Source organism: Eubalaena glacialis, chromosome 3 (assembly GCF_028564815.1).
Source record: "Eubalaena glacialis isolate mEubGla1 chromosome 3, mEubGla1.1.hap2.+ XY, whole genome shotgun sequence".
NCBI classification, from domain to species: domain Eukaryota; kingdom Metazoa; phylum Chordata; class Mammalia; order Artiodactyla; family Balaenidae; genus Eubalaena; species Eubalaena glacialis.
The window spans coordinates 109262283-109280545 of record NC_083718.1 but is presented as its reverse complement, the minus strand read 5'-3'; the positions used below and the strand labels follow the sequence as shown (position 1 = coordinate 109280545).

Below are 18263 nucleotides of genomic sequence, written 5' to 3'. Positions count from 1 at the left end.
TCCATTAATTCCAGCACCATTTATCAAAAGGACTTTCCTTTCTCCATTGGATTGCTTTAGTGCCTTTGTCAAAAATCAATTGAGTGTATACGTGTGGGTTTACTTCTGGACTTTCCATTGATCTATTTGTCTATCCTGACACTAAAACACACTTGCTTGATTACTGAAGATTTATAGAAAGTCTTCAAGGCAGATAGGTCAAATCATCTAAATCTGTTCTTTTTCAAGATTGTTTTGGCTATTCTTGCACCTTTGAAATCCAATGTAAATTTTAGAATCAGTTTATCAACTTCTACAAAAACGTGTGCTGGGATTTTGATTGGGATTGTCATAACTCTACAGATCAATTTGGAGAGAACTGAGATCTTAACATATCTCTCCATTGATATTTCTTCATTAATCTTTCTCAACAATTCTTTGTAGTTTTCAGTGGGTGGCTATTGCATATATTTTAATTTGTTCCTAAGTACTTTGTAGTTTTTAAATGCTATTGTAAATGGCATTTTTAAATTTAATTTTCTGATTGTTTATTGTTCCTGTTGTTCATATAGAAATACAACTGACTTTTGTATATTGTCTTTTGTCCTGAAACTTTGCTTAGTTCATTTATTGACTTTAATAGTATTTTTATAGGCTCTTTAGGATGTTTTATGTACACAATATTACTATCTGCAAATGAAAACAGTCTTAGTCCTTTGTTTCCAATCTGGATGCCATTTCTTTCTTTTCATGTCCTTACTGCACTGGTTAGGACCTCCAGTATAATACTGGACATAAGTAGTGAGCATAGACAGTTACGCTTAGTTCTTGATCTTAGGAGAAAAAGTTTATTTTTTTGCCATTACATATGAAATGAGCTGTAGAATTTTTGTACATGCCCTTTATCAGATTAAGGAAGTTTCCTTCCACTAGATTGCTTAGGATTTTATGATGAGTAAATGATGGATTTTTTCAAATGCTTTTTCTTCATCTAAGGACTTGTACTGAGAACATATAAAGAACTCCTAAAGTTTAATTAAAAATAAACCCAACTTCTAAGTGGACAAAAGATTTGAATAGACACTTCACAGAAGAAGATATATGGATGGACAATAAGGACACAAAGAAGTGTTTAAATCATTAATTTTCAGGGAGATGAAAATTAAAATTGCAATGTCATACCAATGTACATGTACTAAAATGTCTAAAATTAAAAAGACAGAGGATACTAAATGTTGGCTGGAAGAACCGAAACACCCATCCACAGTTGGTAGCAGTGTGAAATGGTACCACCACTTTGGAAATCTGTTTATAGGTTTCTTATAAAGCATACACATCACCTTATGACTCAGATATTACACTCCTGGGTTTTACTCAAGAGAAATGAAAATATGTGTTCACAAAACCAGTTATGCCTGAATGGTTATTTCAGATATATTTATAATAATGGGAAAGTGAAAACAGCCCAAATGTCATTTTGAATAAATACAAAAATTGTGGTATATTTATACAATAAAATATTTTTTACCAATAAAAAAAATGAATTACTTAACACTCCCCAAATCATGGATGAATCTCTGAAACACTGTGCTGAGTGAGAGTAACTACACACAAAAAAACATACAACGTGGAATTCTAATTATACGATGCTAAAGAGTATGAACAAACTAATCTATGTTGATGGAAATTAGATTGTGTTTGCTTCTGGTGGTGAGGAGGAGGGAGAGCTAATGACTGGGAGAGTGCAAAAGGGAATCTCTGAGGTGTTGACAATGTTCTGTATCTTGACAGAATTAAGAGTTGCATGGGTACATCATTTGTCAAAACTCATCAAATGGTTTATTTAAGACCTGTGTTTTTAAAGACAGACCTTTTTTCTTTATGTAAATTATATCTCAATTTGGAAACATAAAAAGCATGAAAAAATAAATAGCATGAAGACATAAAACTTTTAAAGTTGTGGGTAAACAGGAGATATCACTCTCCTCTTCTGAGACTGTTATTATTAGGACTTTTGTGATGGTCATGCTTATGACATTATATATTCCTTGTGGATACTTCTTTGTTCTCTGTGTTGGATAATATACCAGAGACAAATAAATAGATAGACATCTACATATCAAACACCATAACCAGATAGCAGTAGTTTTACAAAATCATATTACTTTTGGTTTTAAAAACATGAGAATGATGCATCTGGTCATATAGATGCACCAATTTTGGTTTCTATCATCAAAATAAAGCCCTGTTTTATGAGTCATTATACAAGCACCACGACAGTTTCTCTGATTTTATCCTAATGAAAGCTTCTTAATGAGTACACATTATGTTCACTTATTAATATCACTGATATGTATTTCACCATATTTTAATACCTACTGAAAGTAATTTGGCACATTTACTGTTTTCTTCTAAAATGCCTGCTATTTTTGAAAGGGCCTGGCTGGAATTTTAATTATAAATTTGCTTCCTTTTTTTCCTTCTAAATAAGGACACCACAGATAGTCTGTGCAACTTAATTCTATAAACATGTAGCATTGTGCTAGGTGCTTGAAAACTCAAGTGTAAATAAGACATGATCTCTGTTTTCAAGATGCTCATAATGAGCTCAGCGATGGACAAGAAGTAATGTTAACTAGAAGATAATGTCCTAACTGCAATAGCAGTTATATGAACAAAGGGCTGTAGGAGAAAGGAGTGACAATTTTCCCAGAGGAAGAGGAAGAGAGTCATAGATGGCTTCACAAAGTAAGTGACATTTAAGATAGATCTTAAAAAAAAAAAAAAAGAGTGATCAATATATCATTCATCAATTCGGCTACCACGCTGTTGCTCCTACATGGTAGACATTGGGTCAGGCACTGGCACGCAGTGTGTGGTCTAGGCCCTAAAGAAGCTTATACTCTAGGTACATTTTGCCAATCCTAGAAGGAATGCAGGTTGCTCACTTGCCTATCTCACTCTTTCCACTTTGGCTTCTTTCCATTTCATTTTACTAAACTAGACTTATACACCAAAAGGAACTTTAAGTTCAAAGTTATTATTTTCCTTTTTACATTTTTTCATTTCTGATGTCATGGGAAAAGTGATGGCTTGATAAGTCATTGACTACTAATATTTAGTTCTACCACTTAGCTGTTTTCTTACAACATTGATTTGTTCATTCAGTTACTTATTTTTTGGGGGGGTTTATTTATTTTATTTATTTATTTTATTTATGGCTGTGTTGGGTCTTCGTTTCTGTGCGAGGGCTCTCTCTAGTTGCGGCCAGTGGGGGCCACTCTTCATCGCCGTGCGCGGGCCTCTCACTATCGCGGCCTCTCTTGTTGCGGAGCACAGGCTCCAGATGCGCAGGCTCAGTAATCGTGGCTCACAGGCCTAGTTGCTCTGCGGCATGTGGGATCTTCCCAGACCAGGGCTCGAACCCGTGTCCCCTGCATTGGCAGGCAGATTCTCAACCACTGCGCCACCAGGGAAGCCCCAGTTACTTATTTGAGCATCATTTATTAAGCCCTTTCTGAGTATCAGTGGTTCCCCAGGAATTGGGATACAAAGGTGAAGAAGACTGTCTGGTAGAAGAAGCAGAGATGCAAAAATTCAAATGCTGTGTAATACTGGTTGCAACTAAGGTTGAAGAAGAGAAGGAGAAATTAATTCTGGTGTAGAGGTCAGAGGATAACTCAAAGAGAAGCAGATGCTTTCATTACTCTTTAGTGAATTGGAAAGACATTTCAGATGTAAGGAAAAGCATGTGAAAATGGACGCAGAGCCCAAGCAATCACTAGTGTTGTCCTGTGCTGTTTCCCTTTCAAAGGCTCTTGCTTAGGAATCCTTCATCTCAGGCACAAAGAAGTGAAGTCATTTCCTCCCATGCTTTCTGACTGTAACATTTTCTGTTCTAATATTGGAGCATCCAATTTCTTTCATGTTTCTCAAGCAAATAATCTCCACATAATTCTTATTTCCACACCTAAAAATGCCAAATACTAACAGTTTACTTTCTAATGTCACTAAAATATATACTTTGTCTCCAACTCTAAAGAAGAATTTGTGGATAAAGGTATAACTGCAGCTATATTCTCATTTCAGTATTCTTCACAACGCTTTATCTAAAATACTTGGGGCCAAACGTAGCTCAAAATGCAGAATTTTTTTTTGGACTTTAGGAAAGAAAAATGGTACACATACTACCTTTTCCTTAGCACCTACAGCAAGATGTGGTGTGGCAACCTGGACTTCAACACATTCGTCGCTCTGCAGTACACACGTAAATGTTCACTCTAAGAGTAATAAATAAAGATTATAAAAGCCTCACATCAGTTCAGGCCGGGTTTGCTGCCAAATGAGTTATGTGAAACATTTGGTTTCAGAGCATTTTGGGTTTCAGAAGTGTTAATGAGAGATCGTGGACTTGTATTGTGGTTATCCTCATTTCATAGTTTCAGAAACAGATATAGAGAGATTAATTAACTTGTCCAAGTTGCTTAGCTAGTAAGTAAGGAAGCATCATGGAAACCTAACAGTCTTACTCGGAAATCTGTTGGTAACCACTGTCCCGTACGTAGCAAGCAAACACTTCACTTTTATTAAGTCGCCAGGTTTTCACCAGGTAGAAGAGGGGATTAAGGTAACTGAGTATACAATAAGAGTGCTTTGCTACCGATGCGCCTCCTTTTTGATGATACTGTGAATAGCCTCCCCTTCCTTATCCTCACAGACTTCCTCGTTGCTGACTGTCTGCGTGGACTCTGGATGTCATGCTTTGAGAACTGTATCTGTCCTTACAATTCTTCTTGCTTACATGTCTTTGACCCAGCTGCTGAACTAACTCCCTGCCCCAGGTTCCTCAATGGGTATTTTCAACCAGTGGCCATTCAGAGCCCAGTGTGCTGCTTTTCCGGATTTCCTCTCCTGACTCTCTATTTCATTTCTCTTCCAGCTCAAAATCATTTCTTACCAGCTTTCTTCCTCAAGAGAAGCTTGTGTTGTTCCCATTCTCAAGCTCTGATTATATTCAGTTGCTATTCTTGCCTTCATTCTTCTTGGCAATGTGGATCCTTGTATGCTTCCATCAGAATCAGGATGTTAAAATGCAGATTCCTGGACTCACCTTTGACCAATGAAATCAGGATCTCTAGGAGAGGAGCCTGGGAATCTACATTTACATAAGCATGCCACATGGTTTTTAAGCATCACGAGTTGGAGATCAATAGCTTCGTGGTGTAGCAGAGGTGATGATTGCTCTTCCTGTGGGATCCGCTTTCATGCTTGCGGGCACGAATTTATACAACTTGCACCGTAAGACCAGGGCAAACCATAAATGCCTGACTTCTTGCTCTTCCAAAGTCACATGAAGAAACATTGCTTGGGAAGTTTAATCAATTTATACGTGAGGTATGTATTAGGGAGACTATATTAAATATACTAATTACATATATTAAATATACTAATTACTTGAAAGATAACATGACTAATTTGGCCAAACTAATTTGTTTCCATGGCTCAAGTCTCATTTTTCCTCCATCTTCAAACACTGTACTGTAATTCGTTTCTTCGAAATTTCTACTCTAATTTATTCTAGCCTGACCTCTGAGCGAAAGATGAAAGAGAGTAACAGTTGTACTTTCCAAACAAATTTTTCCTGTCTAAAGAAGCCAGTTACTTCCAGCGGAGCTTTCTAAAAAGGGTCTGCAACTTCTCTTGTCCCTTTAGCATGAAAACAGGGTAAGAACCAGCATCCTATTCTTTAGCTAATGAGAATATAATATGAATTATTTTCAAAGATGCACACACACACACATACACACACACACACCTGCAACACTAGGAAGGAACAGCTAGGAAGCCACAGTGCTTTGATTCACTATTAGGGATATTAACCTAAAGGGGACAGTCACCTATTGTTTGAGTCATGTCAGCCCTCACCAGAGACTCTGGAGCATAGATCTATTACCAGACCATCTGCTTGTTCAACTTAGTGCTGAGAAATGAATTGCTAATATAATCACATAGGCAAAATCTTTTCTTTTTTTTTTAACAAATGATAATGCTGGAAATTACACTTATGATTTTGATGAAGGCTGGACTTACTAAAATAAAGTCTGAATCTAGATTCAAACTATCAGAAAATCAATTTCCACTTAAGTCACTGAAACAAGTGTCTCCATCATTATCCATCTTTTATTTGAATATGTAAGTTTTCAAATGAGTGTGGAAGTCTTTTAAAGACAAAAATGGCACAGTGCAATGCAGCTACTTCCATTTCAGCTTGCATGGTGACTGCATACATCTGAGACAATGCTTTTATAGACAGTCATAAACTATCAAAACTACCATGTCAGAAACAATTGACTTGATACATTTACATTGGATGAGTATAAAGTTATTTGTAATTTTTTTTTAGTTATGAACAATTTTAGGATATTGATGGTCATTGATAAAGGCAAGAACACTCACTGTCTAAATACTTGCAGACTCAGTTTATGATAATATGATTAGTTACACTAATAATGCTGCTTAGGCACAGTCTCTCTAATTATAATATTATAAATATTAATGTCACCCAGCCTTTTTGTTTGATTGTCACTCATGGAGTCATTCATCACGATATTTTTCTGGAATCCACACTGTAAGATTTTATTTCTTTCTCCCTTTTATTTTTCATCACTGGACTTGCAGGGATACACATTATTCTCCAAGAAGCCCTTATTTTTGGCTATCTGTTTGGAGAGGAATAGTGATATTTCCCATTAAAACTAGTCAAATGTAAATTGTTATATGATGTTTTTCTTATTCTTTCTGAGTCCCTAATCCTGCCATCCAAGGCATAGTACCCAGGGTTTTTGTTTTCCATTCTTTTTCATGTGACCTGTTTCAAGTTAAGATTCATTTGAATTATTAAATTCTTCCTTAAAGAATCTTTTTACTTGCCTCTCTTTTTTTAAAGTTAATTATTGATGTAGTGACAAGCTGAAAAGACTAAGAATTATAATTTTTTCCTCCCCTCATTCAGGACTCAAGAAACGTCTTCTGACAATGGTTATCTATTTAGAATAATACAAAGGAAATACAAAGGCAAAATGCTGAATGTTGTTTTAGAAAAGATTTGCTAAAATCACTGTATTATACAAAATGTAAATGTAGTGTATATTTCTCTGAAAATAGCAGTTAGTGAGAAAGTTGGGACATAACTTTTTGAGCCCAGGTTTAACCACATAGCAGAAGCAGTTACAAAAGATACTGATTAGAATTTAATTTTAAAAACTTCATCATATTATTCAGGGCTCCAGTGATTTGATTGTCTTGAAAATAGAAAGGTAATGTTATAATTTCCAGAGCTTGTTAAAGAATAAAGAAATCTCCAGCCTCCCACTGGAAAGAATGCCAGTCATCCTCACAGTAAGCAAGAATTTGGAGGCACTTTACACTATAAACTTCAATCTTTTTCTTTTATATGACCTTGTGTTACATTGGTTTCATAAAAATGTAACTCAGAGACCTATCATAGAGTTGTAATCAAGCCTCCTTCAGAACGATTCTACAGCAGAAATCACATCAAATGGGCACTGTGTTTCCTCTGTTAGTGAGATGGTAGGAGGGCAAACAAGACCTGAAATAGAAAGTGAAAAAGGCAGAGTTCTCAAGGACAACCCAGGAGAGGTGGCTACATACCTTTCCCACGAGTTCAGCAATGCGAGGAACTGGTTTCCCTTTCTGGTGACTCTCGGTGGCTGGACTCTGCCCGTCCCAGTCTTGTAGCTCTTCAATGCTTTTCAGATAAAGCAAGGCTTTGAGGCCAGTGCAGTAGTCTTGAATGACAGTGAAATCCTGATTCTGAACAGCACTGCATACCTAGAAAAGGTGGAGCAACCAACTAAAAGTCAAGCTAAGAGCTAATTCTCCAAACAGCCTCACTTTTCACATAGTCAACACAATTTATTTTATGTGCCAGGCACTGTTCTAAGCATGACACGTCAATTGTTGCCTGGAGGGGATGGGAGTGGTAGGGAGGGAAGGACTACAAAAGGGCACAGGAAACTTTCAGAGACTGTGAATACGTTCATCAGCTTGATGTGGTGATGGTCTCACAGGTATACACATATTTCAAAACATCAGACGGTACACTTTAAACACGTGCGGTTTACTGTATGGCAGGTATAGTCAGTATGGCTGTAAAAAATTAGGTCCAACCAGAAGAATTTCCAAGGAGTGAAATTTAGCACAACATGAGAATGGACATTTTAACTCTCTCATTCTCCCTCCGTTGAGATGTGCAGCCTGGAGGTGGTTCTCATGCGAGGAGGTGGTCCTGCTGAGCTGGAGTGCGGCTCACCCATGAACTCAGCCCTCATGCACCATTGCCTGCCTCTTTAGCCTCATCTATCACTGTCCCCCTTTGCATTCACTGTGCTCCAGTCACCCAGGTCTTTCCTCTTTTCCTCGAATTCGCCACATTCTTTCTTTGCCTTAAGACCTCATAAGCTCTCGCTGCCTAGAAGGTCTTTCCCATCTACATATGGCTAACAGCCCGGCTTCAGTCTCATGGGAATTATCACTTCCTCAAGGAGGCCTCCTGGAGCCCAAAATAAGTTAAGACCTTCTTTAGCTCATATATTTTTGACTTCTAAGTCTTGCAAGGTTATTTGATTGACAGCTCCCTCCCCCAATAGACTGAAGCTTCAGGAGGGAAGAAGCTATTTTATTTTGGTCAACTTATTATCCCCAGTGACCAGCACAGAGTTTGTCATTTATTCTGCTCTTAATAAGTATATGTTGAATGAATGCGTAATTCAGAAGAGATTTTTTAAATTTGAGTGACATTTCTTAGAAAATAGAGATTTAATTCTAGAGTTAAGGAAGGTTGATTCTGAGAAATTAGGATCATTCAAATAAAAATATACTTGAGAGTCTGTGTTAGGATTTGAGTTAGAGCTTGAATTTAGTGGATTTAGAGAAACACTCCAGGTTGATTATTTACAAAGATACTTCTCCAATTTTGATACCATACATAGTCTCCAGAGATTCATTTACAACTGCCAGTAGGACCTCCTCGCCCATATGGCCCATCATCACTTCAAATTCAAAATTTACCATATAGAATTCAACACCTCTCCTCATCTATATTTCAAATCAATCCAGAGAAACAGCCATCCAAACAAAACTAAGCAAAGCAAAACTCACTTCTATCCCATCTTCCCAGATGTTAAATTCTTAGCATATAACATAGTTGCTGGTGACTGCAGCCAATAAAGAAAAACCATGTCATACATGAATGTAGATGAAGAAATACCTGAAAATAGAATAAATCATATTCTATTTCAAGTTCTCTTAAAGCCTTCTGAGTCTTTAATTAATACATTTTATTGTAATCCTCATGCCTAGTGCACTACCTGATACCTAGCTATTGCTAGGCTGGTTGAGAAAATTTATTGAAAACACACTAAGGGGTTCCAGAATAGGGAATGGCAAGTAAATAGAGACAGAGAAAGGGCAAGAAAAATATATACCTAAGAGTTCTCAGCAAAAAGTGGTAGTGATTTCATCATATATATGAAAAAGAAGTCCAAGTGTGGAATTCTGGGAATATGAGCATTTAAAAGGAAGGCTAAGGAAGACCATGAAGGACACTAAGCAGAAGAGATACAAGACAGCATCATGAAAGACGTCAAATGCTGCACGAAGGTCAGTAACATCAGAGGTGAAAAGTGATCGTTAAATTTACCAATCAAAAGACTTTAGCATTTATGGGGGAGAAGCTCTGCAACAGGGCAGAAGCCATCTTATAGCGGGTTGAAGAATGGATGAGGATTGAGGACGTGACGATATGAAGACAGACTGCTCTGATGAGAAGTTTTGCTCCTATAAAGAGAAAGAGGAGAGCTAGGGGTATAAGTGGGAGAATTTTGTATCTTATTTTTATAAGGATGGAAATAGCTATGTTTTAGGGGAATGTGGACATTTTATATTTCAGAATGGGACAGAATGGCTTCTGTATATTAAACTTCTGTCAAAATTGGCTGAATGATGGTGTGGTAAGAAGAAAACAATGTAATATCTAACATGAGATGAGCTCTTACTATGGGCCACACACTCTGTTAAACACTTTTTAATGTATTGGGTTGTCCAAAAAGTTCATTCCGGTTTTTCCATAAGGAAATTATATCATTTAGTCCTCAAAATAACGCTGAGGTAGGTTTAATTTTTAGCCCTATTTTACAGATGAGGGAAGTGAGATGCAGAGACTTGCCCCAGGCAGGCCACATGGTTAGAAAGTGGATTATACTGCATAATTCGTGACCGTGCAGTCTAAGGTGACTAAGGTATAGACATTCACGGAGGAAAACTCTTTTCATGTAACTACAATTATCTTTTCCATGACCCAAACACATGTATATACAATTTTAAATGATCAATTATCTTCAACCCAAATATAACTATTGTTTTGAAAAATCAATACTGCTGGATAAAAATTGTCAATGTCCTCCTGTTTTATTTACTTCTTACTTGTACACTGTGAGTAAAAACAACAAGGTAAAACCAAAAAGCAGAAATAAAAACCTTTCATTTCCTATTGTGAAGGGCTGTATGTTACCACAGTGCAGGAAAGAACATTGAATAACCACTAAATACAGACAAGAATATTTTCTAGGAAGTCCATTTATATCACATAAAAAAATTTGTTTCTCAGGAGGAACAATTTAAGCATTAATTAGGCCTGTTATAACTTTCTTAGAGTTGATTTTCTTTTCAGAACAATTATAAAGAACATCATTATAATTTCCTCCACAGGATTTTTTTTTAACTGTAAAAGTCAACTGATGCTTTACTTAATCTTCTTTGTTCACTGTGAGATTCTGTTTTTTTTGTAGTATATGTTAATAGGTATACTTTTACTATAGTCTTAAAATAGTTCCCCATATGAGCATAAGAAATCAGATTTTGAAAATCACATCACATCATGTAATTTATGGGATGTTCATGACTGCTGTGAAAACCTGCTGCTAAAAGGACTCCAGATACTCTGCAGTGTATGAATAGTCAAGTTGAATCTCAGTCCTCCCTAACTTTTCCAATGAGAAGATACAAGAGCCACTACTTCTCTTAATCCACAAACATGGCACAACTTGTATAGAGTAGACTCAGCCAAGTGGTGCTGGAGTGATCAAAAAGTAGACTTGTGTATTTTAACTATGGAAGAACATGTGGGGCTAAACACTAAAAAGACTCCCTCTTTTCCCACCCTCTTGTATGCACTTTACCCTGTAGTGCTAGTGTTTCACATAACTGGGAGCTACACACTGAGCATGTGAAGGGGACACAGAACTTGAAGAGGGAGGAGAGACTACCAGATGGCGACTGAACATGGCTGGGATGGTGTGATATGCTGGAAACCCTGGACGCCACCATCAGGCATGGGTGTCAGAGGGGACCAGTTCAGATATGTTTCATCATCAAGCAAATGTCACACTATTTATATACCTTCCTAAAGTGAGTGATTTACCTTTTACTATCCATAAGATTAAATATTAATTTTCTGATAGAATTTCTGATATCAGAAGCTTTCACATTGATATTTCTTTGAAAATTTTAATATATATATATATTATCGGAGGGTCTTATTAAAATGCAGATTCTGTTTCTGTAGGTTTGGAGTGAGGTCCAAGATTCTGCATTTGTGACAAGCTCCCAGGTGGTGCTGATGTCGCTGGTCTACACTTAGAAGAGCAAGGATTTAAGCACTGGGAATCTCATCTTATCCTGAAATGCTGTCTGCAAAGTAAATTTCTTCCAAACAAATAATTTCTTGATTTTTACTATTAGACTGTAGCAACATTTTCATGGCCCTTTAAAGCAGCACTACTTATAATAGTAAGTCACGTCTGAGAAAACAAGAGTAATTTTCTGATGAAATAGTAATGAGACCCAAAATAAACTTAGGATGCAAGCACACCACTGGGAACAGAGCTTTGTCCATGGGATTTGATGCTCAGAAAATGGATTTGCTCAGAAAGGTGCCTCGCTCTTGCCTAACCTGCACTGAGGGCTTTATCTCTATCTCAAAGGTAAATGGTTCCTTTTAAAACTCCAAACATGTAGCTGCTATTCCTAAATGGGTGTATTTTATATGACATCTCTTAATTGTTTGTTTAACAGCTCTGATTAGGACTCTTAATAGCTGTTAACGTGTTTGCTCAGTATAATTTGTAAGTTCTTTATGGTGAAGGCTGGTTTATCTTTCTTCGCAGCAGGGCATCAGGTGCCATTATAAGGATCATTGCCACCATTAATTATTTCCATAAGCGTGAATCTCCCTACAGTGAGCTGTTCTAGATAGGAGCCCTTGGATTCTCAGCAGGGCCAGCCCTGTGCAGGGGCTGAGTAGGTGGTGACCCCCTGTGCAGCGTGTTTTGAGGTGTGCTATGAAGCTCCCGGGGCCACCGAACAGTATCCTCTAGAGGTCTGACACAGTGCCCTGAATTTTCACTTTAGGTGCAGCCACATTTAATTGAAGCCTGTCTATGTAAAGCAACTGTAAAAATACCTGGGAGGTGACAGAGGGTTGAGGGGTGCTATTCCTTTCTCATTATTTCTCATTAAATGAGATTAACCATATTAATAGTAAATTACCTATTTATGGTGATTTATATTTTAAAAATCTCCTTTACATACATGATTTCTTTCAATACTCCGAATAAAACTGTGAATTAGGCAGGGGAGAGGATAGTATTTTTACTTTAACAATGGAAAGAGCTTGGACTTGAAGAACTATTTCTTAAAGTCTAATTGAGTGGTTTTTATGCCATAGCAAGTAGTATAGCCTAGGGGTTAAGAGCATACATGTAGAAGTTTGGCAGAATCAGGTTTAAACTGCATTTTAGCTGCCTAAGTATGAGCAACTTTCTTCACTTAAAAATGGAGATTAAATACTTAGAACATAGGAGAGTAAAAGGCAACGTATTTAAGTGCATAAACTAGTAGCTAGCACTTAGTAAGCTAGATTGGCACCAAAAATAAATTTCGTAACATGAATAAATCATTAGAGCATGAATTAGGCAGAATATAATTTTTTAAATCTATACTTTTTTGGTCTAATGCAGTAAAAGAAGGTCACGGATATTATTTTTATTTACGTTAAGTAATGACCTCAAAAAAAGCTCTGGTCTTGTTGTCAGAAGACATGTCTGAGACCCAGCTCTGTCCTTCAGCACCTCTGTGACGAAGCTAGTCTTTTAGCTTTTTGATTCCTCCTCTCACACCTTCCAATTTGAAAACAGTGGATGATGATAGCTAATTCATTACTGTGAGGATTCAATTACCTCATGTAGGTGGAACTGCTGTGGAAATTATAGTACCATTCAGACAGAATGGTATCAAACCTCATAGTTATTATCAGGTAATCTAGAATTTAAAGGGCCTGGTGGAGGTCAAAATGGAAACTTTTGCCTGTAAAGGAAAACAAACTCCTTGAAACGTAAAAGACAATGTACTAGAAAACTAGCAAACAGAATTCAAACTGGATTAAAAATACTATTCCCAGGCAAATAACTTGCCCAAGAAGAGTTCTATAGAATAGAACACTGTGGGGCTGGCACTTGTTTTTGTGCAACAGAGTAGCACCTCTTTCAAATGATATTTTGAAAATGTGACAAGGTTCTTTTTTTTTTTTTTAACATCTTTATTGGAGTATAATTGCTTTACAATGGTGTGTTAGTTTCTGCTTTATAACAAAGTGAATCAGTTATACATATACATATGTTCCCACATCTCTTCCCTCTTGCATCTCCCTCCCTCCCACCCTCCCTATCCCACCCCTCTAGGTGGTCACAAAGCACCGAGCTGATCTCCCTGTGCTATGTGGTTGCTTCCCACTAGCTATCTATTTTACGTTTGGTAGTGTATATATGTCCATGCCACTCTCTCACTTTGTCCCAGCTTACCCTTCCCCCTCCCCATATCCTCAAGTCCATTCTCTAGTAGGTCTGTGTCTTTATTCCCGTCTTGCCACTAGGTTCTTCATGACCTTTTTTTTTTTTTCCCTTAGATTCCATATATATGTGTTAGCATACTGTATTTCTTTTTCTCTTTCTGACTTACTTCACTCTGTATGACAGACTCTATAACTCCATCCACCTCACTACAAATAACTCAATTTCGTTTCTTTTTATGGCTGAGTAATATTCCATTGTATATATGTGCCACATCTTCTTTATCCATTCATCTGTCGATGGACACTTAGCTTGCTTCCGTGTCCTGGCTATTGTAAATAGAGCTGCAGTGAACATTGTGGTACATGACTCTTTCTGAACTATGGTTTTCTCAGGGTATATGCCCAGTAGTGGGATTGCTGGGTCTTATGGTAGTTCTATTTTTAGTTTTTTAAGGAACCTCCATACAGTTCTCCATAGTGGCTGTATCAATTTACATTCCCACCAACAGTGCAAGAGTGTTCCCTTTTCTCCACACCCTCACCAGCATTTATTGTTTCTAGATTTTTTGATGATGGCCATTCCGACCGGTGTGAGATGATATCTCATCGTAGTTTTGATTTGCACCTCCCCAATGATCAATGATGTTGAGCATTCTTTCATGTGTTCGTTGGCAATCTGTATATCTTCTTTGGAGAAATGTCTATTTAGGTCTTCTGCCCATTTTTGGATTGGGTTGTTTGTTTTTTTGTTATTGAGCTGCATGAGCTGCTTGTAAATGTTGGAGATTAATCCTTTGTCAGTTGTTTCATTTGCAAATATTTTCTCCCATTCTGAGGGTTGTCTTTTGGTCTTGTTTATGGTTTCCTTTGTTGTGCAAAAGCTTTTAAGTTTCATTAGGACAAGGTTCTTAAATAGAGATCTTGAAGTATCAGACACAGCTCAGATGAACCCATGATCACAATGATTCCTTTTCATTTCTTACCACATAGGTGGACAAACTACATTCCAGGTCTCAGAAATGTGTGCCACCAGACTGTAAGCAAGTAAAATACATGTTTACAATTTAAGTCCAAAGTAGTCTCAAAGTTTCTGTACATTCATTAGTAAGAGGGATATTGGAGGGTAACTACATTTAAGCAAAAATGGAAATTCTGCAATGCTTATCACATTCCAAAATATACTAATAACAGAGTCTTATGTGGCTGGAAGAAGTTCAAGAATATTCCCATGAAACGAATCATAGATGAAACACTGAATAAGGAGGATTATCCATCCAATTCTTAAAAGATTTCCCAGAAAAAGAAGAAAAAAGTGATCCTATGATCTCTCTTTACTAATCTCTTTTGATAAAGGGTTAATCTGTTTAAGCAACGTAAAACACCTGCCATATTTTACATAGTGCTTTATTGTTTTCAAAGACAAAAGGGAATTCAGACATTTTTCAGACCAGCCTCCTTGTTTCACAGCTTAGGAGTCCAGAAAGGTTGAATGAACTGTCTGTGGTCACACAGGTGGAGGCAGGGCTGGCCTCCCCACCTGGTCTGAAGCTTTTGGGCTAAGGCACTGCCTTTCAAGTGTCATCACTTAGTCCATACACCAATTCGGAGAGGAAGACAGAGAAGGTGTTATTAAATGTTTAGTGAGTGAAGAAATGGAAACTAAACATTGAATGTCCCAACTCAAAAGATTAGTAGGTGGTTGAGTCAATGGTCAGGTTCAGATCTTCTGACCTCTGCTTTTATCTTACTTCTCTAAATTCCAAAATCTTAATTGTAATGTGTCTTTCATGGTTCAATATGCTCATATTTATAATTTTCATATGAAGAAGCACATTATTGAACAATGATTTCAAATTTATTATTTAATGAATAATGGCAGAAATCCACAGATTTTTAAAAGCATCCTAATAATTGGAGGACTATTTGAAGGTTTACTACTAAAACTGGAAAACAGACCTCTACTGTTGTTGGATGAAAATGCAGTTTCCAATTCCATCTGTCCACACCCACTGATTAAAAACATCAGATCTTCCGAAGGCATGGAATCAGTCATTCCTCACTGAATTGAGTTCTGACCAGTACTGATAAACATGTATAAAACTACACTGTACTTTTGAAACCTGTGTACAATACATACTGCTAAAGTAATAATTCAGAATAACAATATCCCCCTGTGAGGTTTTGGTACTACATCAACATGGTACTGCTTACTAGAATTCATGAATAAAACACCAAAATTATGATTTTATAAAGCTATTGGTGAAAAGACAGCCCCTGGAGATACATAGTACATAGGGAGCTAGATAGGGATATATTTGCATATCCACATAAAACCACAAATCTTAGCAGCTCTATCATATTAGTTTCCATTTGTTGGAGTTGTACAACATCAAAGTTGTGACGTCCCTATATACTGCATTTAGCAGTAATGTAATGGACTACGTGAAGAAATCAAAGTGAGAGTTTCTAAGTAGTTTCCTGGCAATTGAGACAGCAGGCTCTTTCATGTGCTCTGTAACTGTAGCAGTGCATTGATTTAAACTCCTTCTGAGATCTCAAATGCTTTTATACTCTTAGGTCTCTCAAGCAGCTTTTTTTTTTTTTCAAAGTGATAAAATTCTAGCATTCAGCAGAATACCATCTTGTTTGCCCCAAAAGGAGAGGGCTTATTTCAGCTTTGCTACTAAACTGCACAGGATCACTAAGTAAAATAGCGTCCAAATGCCATCCTATTAAGAAATCTGCCTCTGAGTTCAGTTTTCTATGTTCTGACCATAGCAAATTGGATTGGGGAAAAAAGAACAAAAAACAAATAGCCCCACAGATGTTGTTTTTGCGAAGGTTCAGTTCAGAAAAAGCCCAATGGATAAGCAGTTAAGCTTATTAATTTTTTTTCAAAGTTGTCCTTTAATTGCTACTCATTGATAAATCCTAAAGGAGTATAGGAGTCATTTAATTTTTGTTTTGTATGTCATCTATTTCATTGTTGATTACATTTCTTATCCTCTTATCTAGCCTTTTAAATTACATATTTTCTGACAAATTCTAAGTATATGAATACCTCTTTTTTCCCAATAAGGAAGGAATTTTATGGAGCTTGAAAGGCTATTTTTCAATGTCCATCTGTGGTCATTCTCTATCTGATTAATTTCTTAACCACATTCAGCTGAAGACAGACTAAAGAGAATAAAGTGTTTCCAAGGTATTTTATAATGAGATTCAGACCACATTTTGCCAACCAGAATATATTCATCTATTCTCCAAGTACTTTCTTACAGGCAGCACAGGTGATGGGCCACGCCCTCGACTATTATTCAGAACAGCATTGTGGGACTGATCTTCTCACTTGTACTTTGTTGATGACACAACTTGACTGAAGATGGCCTGGGCTGATTAGTCAAAGGGATGTGCCCTGCAGGTGAGATTGCCTCTGTCGCCTTCCTTATATCATCCTTTACAAAGTCAGTTCCAACTGGATTCAGATCTCAATTATGACCTGAACCAAGAAATAATAATAGAAAAGAATCATACAGAGACACAGCACCGCTGTCTGCCTATTATGAGGGGCTAGAGATAAAATGGGTAAGCCAGGCACAACATGTAGGGCCAAAGAATGGTGACTGCTTACCTGCCTCCTCAAAGACATTGCTGTTGATGGCCATGCTTCCCCACAGACATAAATACAAGACAAAAAAAAACCGAGGCAAGGCCTGGAGTCTTCTGCACATCAGGGTCTTATGTAGCCCATTCTTCATTTAGGGGCTGTGGCTGCAGTTTGAGGAAGGTTGGTCCCTTTTGCTTCAGAAGCAGTAGGATTTTTCTACTAAAAAAAAAGAATCTCACCATCCTGGGCTATTGCTGTGGTGCAGCATCAGTTACCACAGTAATTTTCAATTACTCTGCAGTAACACAGGTGGTGGTGCAAGGGTTTCATAGAGCATTGTGCAAGCTCAGCACCTCACATGATCAAAGTGGGGCAAGAAAAGGAAACTAAATATCCAAACAATAGCTGTCAGATGACTAAAATCCATAATTTTAGGCAATCTCTCTTTTTCAACAGTCAACACAGCTGCGAAAACTTGACTTACAATATCACTTACTAAAATACCACATGGGGTTTGGATGACAGAAGGAGAATAAGTCATAATGCCTAGAAAGGAAATGTCTATTGGGCAAATTATCCCATGGAAAATTTTTTCTGGACCTTGAAGATGGATAAAGGTATGTGGTTATTCAACAATATAAACAGACATTCATCATTCCAAGAAAAAAGGACTATTTGCCTGCAACGAGAAAAATGCTATTAATGTGAAAATAGCATCTATCTCAAATAATACTGTCCACTTCTTAACTCAAA

General features: G+C 37.1%; 1 protein-coding gene across 1 annotated transcript in view; it reads right to left on the bottom strand.

Moving 5' to 3' along the window:
* DPYD (dihydropyrimidine dehydrogenase) overlaps positions 1 to 18263 on the bottom strand; it is an 813917-nt gene that overhangs the window by 98573 nt on the left and 697081 nt on the right. The window contains exon 20 of the mRNA XM_061183827.1: positions 7651 to 7830. Coding sequence (XP_061039810.1) covers positions 7651 to 7830 — 180 coding nt within the window. The remainder of the gene's footprint in view (positions 1 to 7650; positions 7831 to 18263) is intronic.